Below are 17,558 nucleotides of genomic sequence, written 5' to 3'. Positions count from 1 at the left end.
CATAAAGCACTATGAGTTTACTTCTCTCTTCCAAGTAACATCAACTATAGGCACTGTAAAAATACAGACATCTTTATAAAAGTAGCCTTTTCCTCGTATTTTAGTTCATATAATAGATAGATGGGTCTCACAAAGAATCAGTACCCAGAATAAAAGGGAGGAGGTAAGAGGTTAAGGAAGGGTTATATAGTTATAAACATTTAAATGATGGAAAACACAGTTTCTGAATTAAAATAACCATCTGTTGGTTATGCTCATGACTGTTTTTCATTTGTTATCTTTGACCTTTCTATTCATTTATTGAAATGCTGTTGTTGTATGCTCCTTGTATATAATATGGTTACAATACACAAAATCGCCAAGTTAAAATCAAGTGGGTACATTAGGAATCACTCACACAGCGTAAGTTACCTCAAATTATATAACTATTTTGAACTTGGCATCTATTTAAATAGCAACCAGTAATTATTGTATTGTTACTACTAGTCAGCTATATTTCCTAACTACACATAGACAGTTAAGAAAAAAAATGTATACTGCTTGCCACTGAATGCAAGTATTTGTTCCAATTTCTTACATACAAGCATTAAGCTATATTCTATTTTCCTTTCCACAAGTTTTACAGTCAGATTTTACCTGTGATTTATTACTGAATTCAGGTTTCCTTTAATGCCCCTTTTAGGGCCAAAAGTGTTTTTTAACTGATGAACTGGTCAATGCTCTCAATTAGTGTTAATGATTCAAGCAATTTGGAGCAAACTGATAACTATGCAGCCAGACCAAGACAAATGATAATTACTAGAATATAAAAACTAAAAATATCCATGTCATGATTTAAATAATCCAAAGAACATAAAATCTGTGTTAACAATTTTTTTAACATTATGGCAATAAGTGAAAAAAAAAAGCTGACTTTTATAGCTGATATTAACATCTAGTACTTCACATTAAAGAAATGCTAATATAATCTGTTTAAGAGGGATATTAATTGATAAACTTCCTCATTCTAGAATATACTCAAGTCATAAATATCCCAATTAGAACCATCCAATTAGAGAAAAAAGAATCAGGCTTTGGCTCTGATACATGCAATCTTCAGAACAAACTGAAAGGTGCCATCCCCATTTATTTTTTTGGTCCTAAAAACACAAAACAGCCTCTTAATATGTTAAGATTACATGTTAGAGAATTAACACCATAAGCAATGTTTTTCTGATATACCTGTGCCCACATGTTTGCACTCTCTGTATACTTAATTTATCTACAAAAGGCTGTTTTGTCTGCTTTGTCTCTGCTTTAAACACAAATTAGAAAAAAATTTACTTATGCACATAACTGAAAATAAGACCTACCAGGACAATCAGCTCTATGTGTCTTTTGGAGCAAAAATTAATATAAGACCCGGTCTTATATTATATTACATAAGCCAGGGTCTTATATTATAGTAAAATAAGACCAGGTCTTATTTTAATTTTTGCTCCAAAAGACGCATTGGAGCTGATTGTCCGGCTACATCTTATTTTCAGGGAAACACGGTATATGGCATATTGCTCTCAAAATATTCTCAAAATGCAAAAATCCTAAATAAAATTGTTTTCCTGATTAGATGGTCAATTGATGCCCCATTCACCAAGAATCAATTAATCCACAGGTTTATTATACTAAAAAAAGGTTTGCCATTCCTATGTAAAGAGTTTGATAAGGCTTTTGTCTTTTTTGATCACTATAATTTATATTACTGTTAAAGAGTGGGCCATTGTCATGTTAAGAAAAAAATAACAGGTTACAAAACACTATGTTCTCAAAATTTGTTTTAAACCTCCAGTGCTCCTACCCCATCACATTAACTATAAGGATTTACAACAAATGTTAACAGTGGTTATCTCTTAGGGTGGTAGTAGTAGGGGATAGAGATGGGGGAAGGGAGCCAATTTAACATATTTTTATGAAGGGGGAAAACACGGTAAAAAAGAAAAGAAAAATATGTGGTTCCTTTAAAATGTAACTCCAAGTGCATAAAATCCCTAGTAGCTGTAAGAGTCTCATGTACATGCAATACTGTCACAGGTTAAAGACAAATATAACCATAATATAAATTATTTAACATATCACATGATCAAGCACACTTAGTTATCTTCAGGAGACTGATTCAAAAGAAATAGCCACCTAATTATTACCATTGTACGAATCATTAAAAGTGCAGTTAATTTTTCAATATATCATGATAATGGGAGACAAAAAATACCAAGGTATCTCGAATAACAGGGATTAACAAAACCATTTTAGATGGCACATCGCTTTCCCCTTTTCTTTTCACAAGTCAGTGAGAAGCCAAGATTTTAATTTTTTTATAGATTACATCAAAAGAAACAATCACCCCAAATCTTTAGGAAAGGAAATAGAAACAAACAAGCATGAAAATCCATATTATACAAAGTATTAAATGTTGAACTTAAATTTATTTAATTTTAATTTCCACATTAAATGTTGCATAAGACTTTTTTTCTTTTTTGAAAAAAGTTTACTGGGGTGACAGTGGTTAGTAAAATTATATACGTTTCAAATGTACATTTCTATAATACATCAGCTATACATCACATTGTGTGCTCACCACCCAGATTCTCCTTCCATCACCATATATTTGACCCCCTTCATACTCTTCTATCAACCTCCTTCCTTCCCTTACTCTCTGGTAACCACTAAACTCTTGTCTTTGTCTATGAGTTTTTGCTTCTTTGTTTGGAATAAGACTTTTTTTCTAACAGCATAAAGTACATGATTATCTCAATACACTGCTGGTAGAAATATAAATTACTTTCTTGAAAATTTTCCATTTTTTCCAAGTTTTTCCCCTTTACAACCAGTGAGAAAAATGAGAATATTTCTAAAACTGATTGAAATCTCAATAAAAATAAAAATTCTATAAATAAAATATTAACTTTTTGAATTTACTCAAAAAATATTAGAATATTCAGAATTTTGTTTCTAATTTTTGAGATTTATGAGATGCATACATTCATTGCTCCTGTATAGTTCCCCAGCTAATTTTTAAACTGCTAGCCAAAGACACCAAGTTCTTAGTGTTCTCCCCACTGAGGTATGATTTTGAATCCTTGATCCTGGAATTGGATGAGACATCTGTAAACAAAAAATGTATTTCACTTTGAGGAATATAATTGATAATGTTGTAAAGATTATGAAGGGTGCCAGATGGATATTAGATTTACTAGGGAAAGCACTTCACAAACTGTAGATGCGTGACTACTGCACTACACAGCTGAAGCTGAAGTTGAATAATACTGAATGTCAACTATAATTAAATAGATATGTATAGACTCACGGGATGTGGAGTACAGCATAGGGAATACAGTCAATGGAATTGTAACAGCTATATACAATGCCAGACCGGTAGCAGATTGGGGGGCGGGTATCACTTTGTGAGGGGTGCAAATGTCTAACTATTGCATTGTTTTGTATACCTGAAACTAATTTAAAAAATGTATTTCACATGTAAATGAAAAGGATTCCAAAATTACTGTTTTAAATATGTAACTTTGTGATAGTTATAAAATTAGAAATAATCGAAAAGTAATATATTTGAAATTAATATTAAAAATATTTGCTAAGCTTTGTATAAAACACCTTTATAAACAACAGTTTTGGACCATCTTCGGCTATCAGTTAAGTCATCATGACACTTCCTTTTTCTTTGACAATAAAATCTTTCCAACATCAATACTACTTTCTTCCACAAAATAGAATGAGTGCTTCTGGGACATGAATGCTAACAATAAAACACTTAAAAACTGAAAGGAGAACAGGTGATAACAGGAAGTGAATACGATGTCTAACAATTAAGTTCGCGAACTTGTTGCAATGATGTTCCTAACCTTTTTTGATTATCAGAGGGATTATTCATTATGAATTTGTATCAACTGGACAAACAGTTAACCAAGTTTACTATTTGGAAGTGCTGAAACAGCTGCGTGACAAAGTTAGATGAAAATGACCTGAACTTTTTGCCAACAATTCATGGTTCTTGCATCATGACAATGCACCAGCTCACACAACACTGTGAGGGAGTTTTTAGCCAGTAAACAAATAACTGTATTGGAACACCCTCCCTACTCACCTGATCTGGCCCCCAATGACTTCTTTCTTTACCCGAAGATAAAGGAAATATTGAAAGGAAGACATTTTGATGACATTCAGGACATCAAGGGTAATACAATGACAGCTCTGAATGCCATTCCAGAAAAAGAGTTCCAAGATTGCTTTGAAGGGCGGACTAGGTGCTGGCATTGGTGCATAGCTTCCCAAGGGGAGTACTTCGAAGGTGACTGTAGTGATATTCAGCAATGAGGTATGCAGCACTTTTTCTATGTGAGTTTGCGAACTTAATTGTCCAACCCTGTACTGTGTTTTTTATATAAAATAACTAGTGTTCTGTATATGTCAAATATTTTATTGAAAAAGTTAGACATAAATACCTGCTGCTCCAGACTCTTGACTATAACTAATGGATGAAGAACGTATGGTTCTCAGACGTAAACTCTGGGCTCTTTCTTGTCGAGCAGCATCACAGGTCTGGTTGGGGTGCCAAATCTGTTTACAGTGGTAGCAAAATTCTGTTCCACAGCCTTCTCGCCCACAAGTTAATTTTGGACAGCTAGCACATCCAAATGCTATCACAGCATATCTTGAAAGAAGAAAAATGATTTAAAATGTGACATAAAACAAGAGATACTCATTAAGTAAAAATACTACCCAACTTAAATGCTCTTCCTGAAAACGTTTTCTATTTATGTATGAGCAAACAGTTATAAGCCCTGACATTATTTCATCAGTATAAAAATAGGGAAAAAATAAACAGTTCACAAAAGAAGGCATATAAATGTATAAATAGCATTTTTAAAGTTCAATTTTAACTTTCAATCTTTAACTAGGATATCAAACTGTATATATAGCCTAAACTGTATACATAGTCCCAATTTTATAAAATTCTATTAAAGTTAGTATTGTGTGCACATAGGAAAGACCAGAAGGAAATACACCCAAAATCTCAAGAGTTGTTTTTCTGGTATAAGGGTTTTAATTTTCTTCTTTATGTATGTATACATTTCTGATTTTACAATTACTTGTTACTTTTAAAACCACAAAGATAAAAAAATTATCTATTTGAAAATATAATGACTATGGATCAGTTATACCTGTCAGTTAATGGCAAACTATGCCAATTCATAAATTTTATGATTATCTTGTATTTATGCATAAATTCTCATATTTTTGTTTCTAAAATGCATGGTAAAAGTGGTCTCTGGTATAAATCTCCTACCAAAAAGTACACAAACTTATTTTCTCAATCAGGACATTTTTTGCTTTAGATAAATGACTGAGAACAGTAGATTCATGACTAGTCCTAATACCTATTTTCTGAGTTAATATTTTTGGCACTTAAAAAATTTCCGACTTGGGTGGCCGGATGGCTCAGTTGGTTATAGCGCGAGCTCTGAACAACAGGGTTGCCGGTTCGATTCCCACATGGGCCAGTGAGCTGCGCCCTCCACAACTAGATTGAAGACAACAAGCTGCTGCTGAGCTGCCGGAGGGATGGCCAAATGGCTCAGTTGGTTTGAGCGTGAGCTCTTAACAACAAGGTTGCTGATTCAATTCCTGCATGGGATGGTGGGCTGCATCCTCTGCAGCTAAAAGATTGAAAAACAGCAACTTGGACTTGGAGCTGAGCTGCGCCCTCTACAACTAGATTGAAGGACAATGACTTGGAGCTGATGGGCCCTGGAGAAACACTGTTCCCAATTAAAAATAAAAAAATAAAAAATAAATCTATCACTTAAAAAACTTATTTCTGACTTAAAATAAATTCTGGGCACTACTGGGCATTTATCCCAGAGAAATGAAAACTTATGTTCACACAAAAACCTGTACACAAATATTTACAGCAGCTTTATTGTAATAGCCCCAAACTGGAAACAGCCCAGATGTCCTTCTTCAACAAATAAATGGTTAAACAGCTATGTGCATATACGCCATGGAATACTACTCAAGAACAAAAAGAAACTACCTGTACACTTAACATTTTGGGTGAATCTCTGGAGAATAAGGCTGAACAAAAAAAGTCAATCTCAAAAAGTTACATACTGTATAATTCCACTTATATAACATTTTTAAGTGATGAAATTTTAGAAATGGAAAACAGATTTAGTGGTTGCCAGGGGTTAGGGATGGGGTGGGGGAGGGGAGAGGGCAGGGGAGACGTATATGTATTTATAAAAGAGCAACATGTGGGATCTTTGTTCAGTACCTGCACTATGGTGGTGGATATATGAACCTACAGGTGATAAAATGGTATATAACTAAATAAACACATACACAAGTACAAATAAACCTGGGGAAATTTGAATTAAGATCAGTGGATTGTATCAATGCCCGCATAATATTAGGTTGGTGCAAAAGTAATTGCGATTTTAAAGGTTAGAAATAATTGCAAAAACCATAATTACTTTTGCACCAACCTAACAGTTGTGATACTGTTTCATAGCTTTGCAAAATGGTATCACTGGGGCAAACCGTGTGAAGGATACACAGGATTTCTCTGTATTATTTCTTACAACTATACATGAATCTACAATTATCTCAATAAAACTTTCCATTAAAAAATATCTAGGGGTTTCTGGTTCTCTCTGAAAGAGAAACAAGTCTTATCTATGAATAAAAGGCTTTTGTAAATATCAAACATTTCCTTTTGCCTGGAAATTTAGGGGACTTTTCAGGGCTCCTATTGTTACTGGCATAAATATTTAAATAATAATTATACTGAGATTTTTATTAAATTTATTGAAATTATATAATATAATCTATAAAATTATGCAAAATTTCAAGGGAAAGTTCTTCTAGTTTTGGACCTGTTGCTCCCTTATTATCTCACACTTTAAACTTGATAACTTAAATTCCACTTTATTTCTGACATACCAATTCTGCAATTACCACTGTCTAGTATAAATATGTTCAAACACGACTGAATTAAAGGCAATTTAAATCAACAGAGGTAATTTAGCAATGTTTCATTTCCCCGAGCTCAAAATTTTCCCAAAGGGTTTATTCATTGCAGTCTCAATAAAAATATCTTCAGACTCTACACTTTATTTTCTATCAAGTTATAATCTAAAAGCAGCCTTCAAAATAATTTCAGTGAAAAGGAAAGGCATTTTCTTCTAAATCTCTTCTCTATCCTACCTTTTCTTGAAAGAAGGTGGGAAGAGGAGGGGACAGAATGGGGGAAGCTGTGTGTGTGCAGAGGACAATGCTAAGACCACAATTTTTTTTTAAGTCAGTAACAATTTATAAAGGCAGAAGAAAAGTTTTGGCTACTTGGTCCAAGTTCAACTTCTACCACTTATTCCCTGTATAGTTTTATGTAAGTTACATACTCTCTCTACAACTAAGTTTTCCCAAACATAAAATAGGAATTCACTGAAGTTTGCTTAGACTCAGTATTCGGCCAAAATCAGCTTCAGCTTTGCCCTTGACCATTAGTAGGCCAAATAAGCAATGACTGCTCCAGTGACATTTCTAGTACCTCTGCACTGTGCTTGATTAACGCCCATTTAATCATACAAGTTACTATCATTTCTACATCAGTACAATATATGTCATTTAGATTGAATATTAATTTCTGAATATTCATTTAAAAATAAACATTGGTAGGCATTCTAGACAACAAGAGTAAAAATATTGTTGCTTTATATAGTGAAATTTTACTGGACAACTGAAGTATTAATGTACATTGTATTGCAAGAATAAAATGCAACAATTATAGTGATAATTGTGAAAGCCAAATTTAGACATAAACTTAAGAACTTTCAAATTAAATACGGAAACAGATCTACAGTTAATATGAACACTGAGAGTGCTTTAAGTAGATAAACTTAGGAAGAGCATATCCTTTCTAAGTAAATATTTATAAAAATATGAGGTAGATTAATAGAAATTAGGTTGTATCATAATTCTAAACTTTGTAGGTTTTTCAGTATAGAATATCACTAAACAAAACTTTTAAGAACTGACTTAATTTTTAATTAGTGATTTAGGCATTTGAGTCTTCCAAGAGAAAGTTCTATTAGGGAGTTCATCACATCTTGACAAGAATTAAAAGGAGAATGAATGTCAACTTTGCCATTTCAAAATTTCATGACAAGAGAAGTTCCAAAATCTGGCACAGCATCCCTAACATGAAGGGGTAGAGCAAAAAACCTGAGAACTCAAAACACATTTTCTTCTCAGTAATCAAACTTAAAACAGCTTCATAAATTGCTTTAAGATGAAAATTCCTTATAGTTTTGAGTCTAGAGATAGAGACTTAAGCTTGCTGAAAATGATTCACTGCTTATAGTACGCAGATGATGAATATCTATTTAGCATTGTTTAAGTAGGCAGTGTAATTACCTGGAGCAAACTAACAGCTGACATGTAGAGCAATCATTCTGCATTACAATGTCAAACATTTAATACTTGGTGAAAATGTAGGTTTTGATGCAGCTCAAAAATTAGGATATAATAAGCGTTGTGATATTTAAACAAGATAATACAAGTGGGGGAGGGAGAGAGGGCTTAGGAGGGAGGGAGGGAAGAACAGAGGGAGAGGGAGAAAGAGTTGGAGAAGAGGAGGGAGAAAGGGAAAGAGAATTAGTTCAGGGCACATCATATGTACTCAAATGTTAGAGATAAAGTACATCCATCTTCTTTTACTTTACTTCTCAGGTTTTTTTTTTTTTTTTTAATATAAAAGCTAAGATGCCCTACCCCAGAACCAAACATTCAAGTCCCATTCAATCTGCGCAAATTCCAAACGAAAACAGGATTACCTTTAATAATACTAACCAAATATTTTCATGAATGTATATTTTGAGAACTATAAAAGGATAGTGTGTCTGGTAGTTTTTCTTATGCTAACAATTATTGAGTACTTACTATGTAAGTGTTCTGTGTCCATACACATTCAATCCTAATAATAATTGGTTAGGCATATTCTATAACATATCAAGGAATTAAATGTCCCTAGCACTCACGTATTTTGAAAATGTGTTTTCAAAGGCCTTTTGAAGATGAGTTTCATAGTGTGGGGAGCCAAACTTTTCATTGGAAAACGGCTCTCAAATTATAATAGAAGCAAATGGTGAAACAAATTAAATACAAAATATTTGCTTTAAAGAAAAATTTCAGAAATCTCTCTGCTCTAGTGCATTAAGTATTATTTAGGAAAAGAACAGGACCAGCAGAAGGTCACAGAGATAAACGAATAATGCTAATTAACTAAACATTTCTGGATTAAACAGTATCCAAATCTTGGTTTAAAAGATATCTCCATTTCCTTCTATGATCCATTTTTTAACTTAAGTCTTACTTTCTGTCTATTCTTCAGCTGAAGGTCTCTAGTTACTTGAAATGCTTAAACCTTCCTACTTAGGCAGGGTTGGAGAGATAGGAAGAAAGTGAGGAAAACAGGGAGGGACTGAAATAGGATAGTTTTTCCAAAAGTATTTTCTGTTCACTGGATTGTTAACAGGTGATCCCTAAGAGGAAAGTACGCAATGGTCAAGCTAGGGAAATGCTAAGCAAAATTAAAGTGCTTTGTTGTTTGTTTGTTTTTTCACTCTAGTATTTGCTAAAAGAATTTTTAACATACCAATGTTCAGTGTATATGCGCACTACTTCCCGAATTTATGTGACTAAGACATCTAATTCCTGGGAGAGTTTCACATTACTAGAGTTCCACAACTTACAATACTGATAAAATTGAGGAAGCAGGAATACCAGCTAGGGCAGTATATTATGTCTAGAACAAATTCCTTATGAAGGCACAAGTAAGAACAACAACTATATCTAACATGAAATGTAATCCTAAGAAAGATATAACAGTCCCAAAAAATTTTTAGTTAAAAAATGAGAAAAATGAACGAAGAAAGATTATCCAGAAGTCCAAGATAACCCTTTTTCAAAAACACAAAGTTTTAACACAACTTTTAAAGAACAAAAAAATGTAATCAGAAATACCAATATTATGTGATCCAGTTAAGGGGGAAATTCAGGTTTTATATCAAAATCAATAGGCTCATGTTTCCACTTACAAGAAGTTACTGTTATTGCAGTGGAAAAGGAGTGACTTGATTAATATATTTGGGAGAAGGTCTCAACAAAGCGAGGCTCATCTCCTGGTTCCCTTTCCAGATCTGCTTTCCTACAGAGGATGCGTTCGATTCTGCTTTTGAGTATATGCTGCAGGGGAGGCCTACAATTGTTGAAAACTACCCAGACTATTGGAGAAATCTGTCTAATTTAGAGGTGAGTGTTAGCAAGGCATTTTGGCTGCATATCTAAAGCCACATTCTTTAGTCCGCTAATTAGTAAGAGAAAGCTGACATGTCTCCTGTGTTGTAGTATATCAACTTGGTTCTTACCAAGGGTGTGAGGGGAAGAAATGTTATTTTTATAGATAGGGCTCACAGACATAAATCATTAACGGTTCCCTAGCAAAGGCAGATGCACTCACATGAGATGACATGGATAATGTGTGCTGGCAGAAGGGTGGTTTTAGTCAGTTGAAACAAGTGATAACAGAAACCAAAATGCCAACTTTTTGCTATCTGCCTAGACAATGTACAAACTAGGACTCCAAAGCGGGAGGTAATCAGATATTTTTATCCAAGACAAGTTCTATGCTTCCCTTCGTACATGCCCCTCACCCCAATTCTTCTCCTCAGCCATGGCCAGATTTTTCCCTGAACCTGTGCAAACTGACATTTTCTAGAACCAGGCTAGGGCTAACTTTACGCTGGTTAAATCACAGCACAAAGGTTTGGCCTCCTAGGCCCATTGTCAAGAGTTTTGTTTTTGTTTTTTAAAAGAAATACTGTCCTTTAAACAAGTTTAATCTGTGATGACCCTCAGAAGAATGGAAAAGAATGTTAGGTCAGAAACGCTGAGATCTCTCAAATAGTAGCAGGGCCAGGTTTTCTTTCTACTCTGAGCTAAGAGCAGTATTTCTCAAAGTGTGTAAAACTACATGTTTAAGTAAAATTGATGTCAGACGTAGAAAATGGTTATATTGACAAATACAAAATGCAAAAGGAAAAATTCGTAAGTTCATATCTAGTATTTTTGGAAAAAAGCCTTTCAAGTGTGTTGTACAATGAAAGGGGTTAAATACTACATAAATGCCTATGGTCCTACTACTGTTGGCTAAGCATTTTCATGAATAACTGCCAAACAGTCAGATATTTACCAGTATTCCCTATGTCAGATTTAAATAATAAATTGAGTTTAAATAAAAAGTGTCCCTCTGTGGATCCAAAGATTTTAAGTTCTAAGAGGGCAGAGATTTTTGTTGTTTTGTTCACTAAATCTCTAGTACCTGGTACACAGGTGGATTAAATATCTGAATGACTGATATAAAAACAAAACAAAACTTCAGAAATAGAGATATGAAATGATAAGAGCTATGAAAAGCTAGGAATTATGTTAGTAATAACACTAAAGATCTATCTCAATTCTTATAACATGATAGGATGAAGATTCAAAATCAGCTCTGTGCATGCTCATGCTACGTGAAACTAAATTTTAATGAGGGCTTACGTAGTATTTTAGGTTTTCAAAGTATCCATATAAATTTTGTTACTGGGTGAATTTTTCTACATAACATAATCATAAAAACTGTAATGTAATCAAGTATATAAAATATGCTACTTGAAAGCCAGCATAAATTAAATACAAATGAAAATACACAAATAAAAGTAATGTCTGTGACATGTCTTCTTTGTCCTCTGCGGTACAACTACTGACAACCACCAGAACCAAAAATTAATTTATAGCCAAATTAAGCAAACCCAATTCTTTGTTAAACTTACATAAGAACAAAGTGGTTGTTTTCATAATAATAGAATTTATTAAAGTAGGTGTTTCTATTATTTTATATTTAACTCTAAAATATTTAGAATACTAAGCCATTTTACTTTTTAACAACGAAGTGTCAATTAGAAGAAAATATATAAAAATAAGCCAAACTATAAATTTATGAAAAATTTTTAAATTTTACTGAAAAATGTCATGCATATACAAGAATTTATAAAGAATAATAAAACGAATGCCACTGTATCTACCCAAGTTAAAAACAGTATCTATAGGGTGATCATATAATTCACAACCTAAACTGGGACACCTGAGAAAGAAAGGTAGTAATGCTATTAAAAATTACATCAGTACAATAAGCATGAACTGAAACTAACTTGGGCAAATCAGAACCTATGGTTACCATACTTATCAGTGGCTTTAGAAATTCCTTGATTGCCCCTCGAAGTTCACATCCTTCTTCTCTCAAGAGGTAACCATAAAGTAAATGTATTTATCCATTTTACTGTCAATGAACATTTGTTTTTTTTCTTTTTTATTTGCTATTATGAACATTCTTGTTATTTATGTTAGAGTACAAGGTCCTGGCAGTATAGGAGAGCATAATTCAATTGAAACTGAATAGTACATCTCTGAGTCCTTCACACAACTAATGAATTCATAAAATGTGAAATAACTAGGTAATACTTTAATGCTTTATATTACACAGAAATCTTTGATGGGCAGTTAAGTGCTAGTGATACTTGGGAAAACTGGTTGGGATTCCAGCGCAGACTGGAAATATACTATTACTTTCCTCATTTAAAATTATGGAATATAGGCTAGACGCAATCTGAAAATTTGCTACTCAATAAATGTTTAATAATAGATTGATTAATTTAGAAGAATGAGTCCTGAAATTGTTACTTATAATCTCTGGTTTATTAATGGTATGCTAAATCATATCCAGTGTTTATGGCTTTCAATATTCTTTAAGAGTATATGACTGGATTTTCCAGCGTTGAGCTGGTTGGGGTGGGGTGGCAGTTAGGTGAGGTATGCCATGAAGGCTCTGGGCGACTCTACAGCCAATGGCTGTAGCTGGGTCAGTGTGTTATGATGCCGTCTCGTATCAACCTGGCTACTGGAATCCCTGGTAGTAAAGTGAAATACTCAAGGCTCTCCACAGATGATGGCTTCATCAACCTTCAGCTTAAGAAAAGCCCACCTAAGATCCCATATAAGGCCATTGCGCTTGCTACAGTGCTGTTTTTGATTGGCGCCTTTCTCATTGTCATAGGCTTCCTCCTGCTGGTGGGCTGTCATGATCATTGGCATCTGGTGTTCCTGCCAGGGTTTTGCAACCTGAGCATCGCCTACTATGCATCCAAAGGCTACCAGGTTACTCCTACGATGACATTCCCGACTTTGATGACTGGCACCCACCACAGACCTGAGAAGAGTCAGGTGGGAGGGACTGAGCCCAGCTTTAAGACACAGCAGAAACTATGGTTAAGGGCTAAGGAATTCTGCAGTTCGCATATGTTTAACAAAACAATGGTCAGGTTTTATGAGTCCCATCTTAAGGATGTTAACTGAGCTTACAATTAGCTAATTAGAACAGGCTTTTTCACCTCCTGGCCTTGGCAAAAGTCCTGACAAGTTTTTCCATATGAACCTCTACCATGGAAGAATAGCAATGTTAATTTTATGGAAAAGCGGGAGATTATTCTGTAGTGGGAAGTTTTGCTGCCACCACCTCTTTTAGACATTTCTTTAAATAGTCTTTATTGTCAGGTTGTTCTTGTGGAAGAATACAATATGTCAAATTTCTTATTACTACGTAATTTATTTTGAAAATATCTAAGTATCTTATTCCCTACTCATCTCTAATTTCGTGTTCTAATGGAAGACCTTGGCAAAATCAAGTATCAGTGTGAGTCATCTGTAGTATTTTTTTGTTTTCTTATTAACAGCAACCAGGACGGTTTTAAACCTCAGAGTAAGTTTTCAAAATGTATTATGAACACGCTCTCTGTTCACCGTCCTTGGCCAGCTCTGATCTGGCTCACCAATAGGTTGGCTATAGCATATAATTTGGGTCAAGATGTTCTGTGCATCATGCCTTTAAGGACTGGACTTTTGGCTGTTTCCTAAGGAAAAATGTAGATAAGAGGTTGTTATTTAGTTTATAATCCCGTTGTTAGCAACTTGTACTATGTTATTCTGCTGAAGATTGCAAGATTTGACCTGGATCCCTACAGGACCAGACTGCCTTACTTTGATTCTGTTTACTAGCTTGCAAAAAGTGACTTAATGTTCAAAAGAAATTCAACAGTCAAAATTAAAAAAAAAAAAAAAAAGAGTATATGACTGTTTCTCCCTAGTTCTGACAACTGTACATAGTAAATGTTCCGTAAACAGGGGATTGCTATTGACATAATAATCAAATATATAAACATAATTATTTTAAATGTTGGTAAAATGGTATTTGTAATTACAAAACGTGAGGCAGATGAACTATTACATAATCTCTAGATCTTGAGACTAGCAAATACTTATGTACACCAACATAAACAAATCATACTGCTACACATGGTAAGATACCTTTCAAAACAGTCATTTAAATTTATATAAATGACACCCCCAACAGCAAAAACAAACAAAACCCCTGATCATTTCATCTGTTATACCAAAATAAAAATTTTCCAATTGAATGGGGAAAATCAATTTTGCCCCCAACCAGATCCTGCACTCTACCATTTTATCCTTTTCTTCTGAAAACTGTTCTTAAGTGAATGTTGTGCAGAGACAATCTGCTCGTAAAAATGAGTTAAGGTAAGTTTCCTGCCTCTAACATTGAACACTGACACATGGTATGCACTCAATGTTTGTCGACTGAATGAATGAATGACCTGACATGTTAAGATTTTTCTTTTGAGTAATAGTCAGCAAACTCTTACTTTATCACAAGTGAAAAAATTAACTCAAGAAAAATCTAACAAAATCTTCTTACCCACAGTCTGGAGCTGGACACCACCTACAGTCAGGATCTGCAACGAGCCACCGTCTAAGCATAAATTCTTCATATTTTTCCATCAACACATCATCACTTAATATCAAGCGAATATCATGGGGATTAAACCGTTCAGTACATTCTGGGCAACTGATATTAACTCTACTTTCAGAAATTTCTATCCTTAGATATTGTCGTAAGCAATCCACACAAGATCTATGATGACAAGTCATTATCTCAGGAAATCTGTCTTTAGAATGCCGCAAAAGGCACAAAGGGCACTCTATAAAGTCTCCAATTTGTTTGCTGATGGAAGTTAATCCATTGTCAGAGGAGGTATTTGTAGAGAAAATGGAGTTCTTATCAGTACACATTTCAGAATGTATACTTTCAATACTTGCAATTCCATCCACCCCGCCATTTATCTCCCTTGATTTACGTTTGTTATCCTTTTTTCTCCGAAACAAAGAGCCTATTGAAATTCTTCTTTTTTTGGGTGCCTTTTTGACTGAAGGCAAGCTCACAGATGAAGCAGAAGACTGAAGATCTCGATCTGAACCCATTTGCCGATGTAAACTCATGTCTAAAATGCTCATTAGAACTGAGTCAGGGTCTGTGTTTACACACAGTCCTTCATTATATTTAGAGATAACACCTATTTCTTGTTCTTGCGTTCAGATTAAGTCATGATGTAAGAAAATCCGACTTGGTTCCTTCAGAGAATTCTTGAAAAAGTTTGATTTTATAGAAGACTGTTATCATAGATGTTCTGAAAAAACAAAACAAAACAAAACATTAAGATCATTTAATTGTATATTCTCAGTCTGCATGCTTTTAAAACAAACTTACAAACTCACTATGAAACTTCAAACGAGTATGTTCTTCACCATCAGATTAAAAAAAAATAAGGTCAATTTACTGCATAGTCTACAAGAGAATATAAAACCAATGGTAAAATATTAATAACAAAGGCATTCTTTAATCTTATTGAACTGACTTTAGCATTATTAAAATCACATACAAAATTTTTTATCATTATCACTCAGACCTCAGTGATTCCCCACTGACTTTAGGTGAGTGTGTGTGTGTGTGTGTGTGTGTGTGTGTGTGACAATAAAATGTACATGCAAATACAAAGGGCTAAGCACAGCTTACACAATCCTGAAGAAGAATAAAGTGTGTGTGTAAGGGGAGGTGCTCTTATACTGCCAGATATAATGAATTATTATAAAGTTATGGTAATTAAGAAAACAGTGTGGTACATCACAAGGATAGATACAAAGACCAATGGAAGAGAACACAGTCCTGATAAAAAGTCCCATATAGATATATATATGGATACTTGATTTATGTCAAAGGTGATGTGGGTGAGCACCAAGAACAGCCCTTTCAAAACCAAAAAACATAGCACTGTTTTACTGAGAAGAAAAAGGTAACTTGACCTTTAAGCTCACCCCGTGCATAAAAATCAATTCCAGATGGCTTATAGATCTAAATGTGATCAGTAAAATCATAAAGCTTCTAGGAGTCAATAGATGAGAATCTTTCTTTTTAAAAATAGTTTTAGGTGTACAAAACAACATAATAATTAGACATTTACACACAATGTGATAATCCCACCAAGTCTACTACCCATGGGACAATGTACACAGCTATTACAATACCATTGACCATATTACCTATGCTGTTCTTTACATTCTGTGACTATATATAATATTATGTATATATATTTATAGTTGAAATTCAATATTATTTTATATTAGTTTCAGGTGTATAGCACAGTGGTTAGGCATTTATATAATCTATGAAGTGATCCCCACCGATAAGTCCAGTACCCATCTGACAACATGCATAATTTTTCCAATATTGACTACGTTCCCCATATTGTATTTCACATCCCTGTGACTATTTTGTGACTACCAATTTATATTTTCTAAACCCTTTACCTTCTCACCCATCTCCCAAGCCCCTCCCATTTAGCAACTATCAGTTTGTTTTCTGTATCTATGAGTCTATTTGTTTTGTTTATTCTGTTCTTTAGATTCCACATATATGTGAGATAATATGGTATTTGTCTTGTTCAGTCTGACTTATTTCACTTAGCATAATATCCTATAGGTCCATCCATGTTGTTGCAAATGGTAAGATTTCATTCTTTTATGGCACAGTAAAACTCCATTGTATAAATGTACCACAGTTTCTTTATCCAATCATCTATTGATGAGCATTTCGGTAGCTTCCATATCTTGGCTATTGTGAATAGCGATGCAGTAAACATAGGGGTGCATATATTTTTTCGAATTAGTATTTTGGATTTCTTTGGATAAATACCTAGGAGTAGAATTGCTGGGTCATAAGGTAGTTCCATTTTTAATTTCTTGAGGAACCTCCATACTGTTTTCCATAGTGGCTGCACCAATTTGCAATCCTACCAACAGTGCACAAGGGTTTCCTTTTCTCCACATTCTCACCAGCATCGTTGTTTTATCGAGGATAGCCATTCTGACAGAAGTGGTGATATCTCACTGTGGTTATTTGCATTTCTCTGATGATTAGTGACGTTGAGCATCTTGTCATATGATTATTGGCCATCTGTATGTCCTCTTTGGAGAAGTGTCTCTTCAGGTCCTCTTCCCATCTT

At 34.1% G+C, this 17,558-nt stretch overlaps 1 protein-coding gene and 1 pseudogene across 2 annotated transcripts in view; one reads left to right on the top strand and one right to left on the bottom strand.

Moving 5' to 3' along the window:
* RNF19A (ring finger protein 19A, RBR E3 ubiquitin protein ligase) overlaps positions 1-17,558 on the bottom strand; it is a 54,231-nt gene that overhangs the window by 12,699 nt on the left and 23,974 nt on the right. For both annotated transcript variants that reach the window (XM_019757643.3, XM_074317081.2), the window contains exons 2-3: positions 14,918-15,686; positions 4,491-4,699 (exon numbers count right to left, since the gene is read on the bottom strand). In XM_019757643.3, the coding sequence (XP_019613202.1) occupies positions 4,491-4,699; positions 14,918-15,513 (805 nt within the window). In that variant the 5' untranslated portion in view covers positions 15,514-15,686. The remainder of the gene's footprint in view (positions 1-4,490; positions 4,700-14,917; positions 15,687-17,558) is intronic.
* LOC109461420 (transmembrane protein 230 pseudogene) lies at positions 13,018-13,471 on the top strand (annotated as a pseudogene).

Source organism: Rhinolophus sinicus, chromosome 6 (assembly GCF_057876585.1).
Source record: "Rhinolophus sinicus isolate RSI-liver-muscle chromosome 6, RSI-T2T, whole genome shotgun sequence".
Taxonomy (NCBI): domain Eukaryota; kingdom Metazoa; phylum Chordata; class Mammalia; order Chiroptera; family Rhinolophidae; genus Rhinolophus; species Rhinolophus sinicus.
The sequence above is the reverse complement of the archived record's forward strand: the minus strand, read 5'-3'. Positions and strand labels throughout refer to the sequence as shown.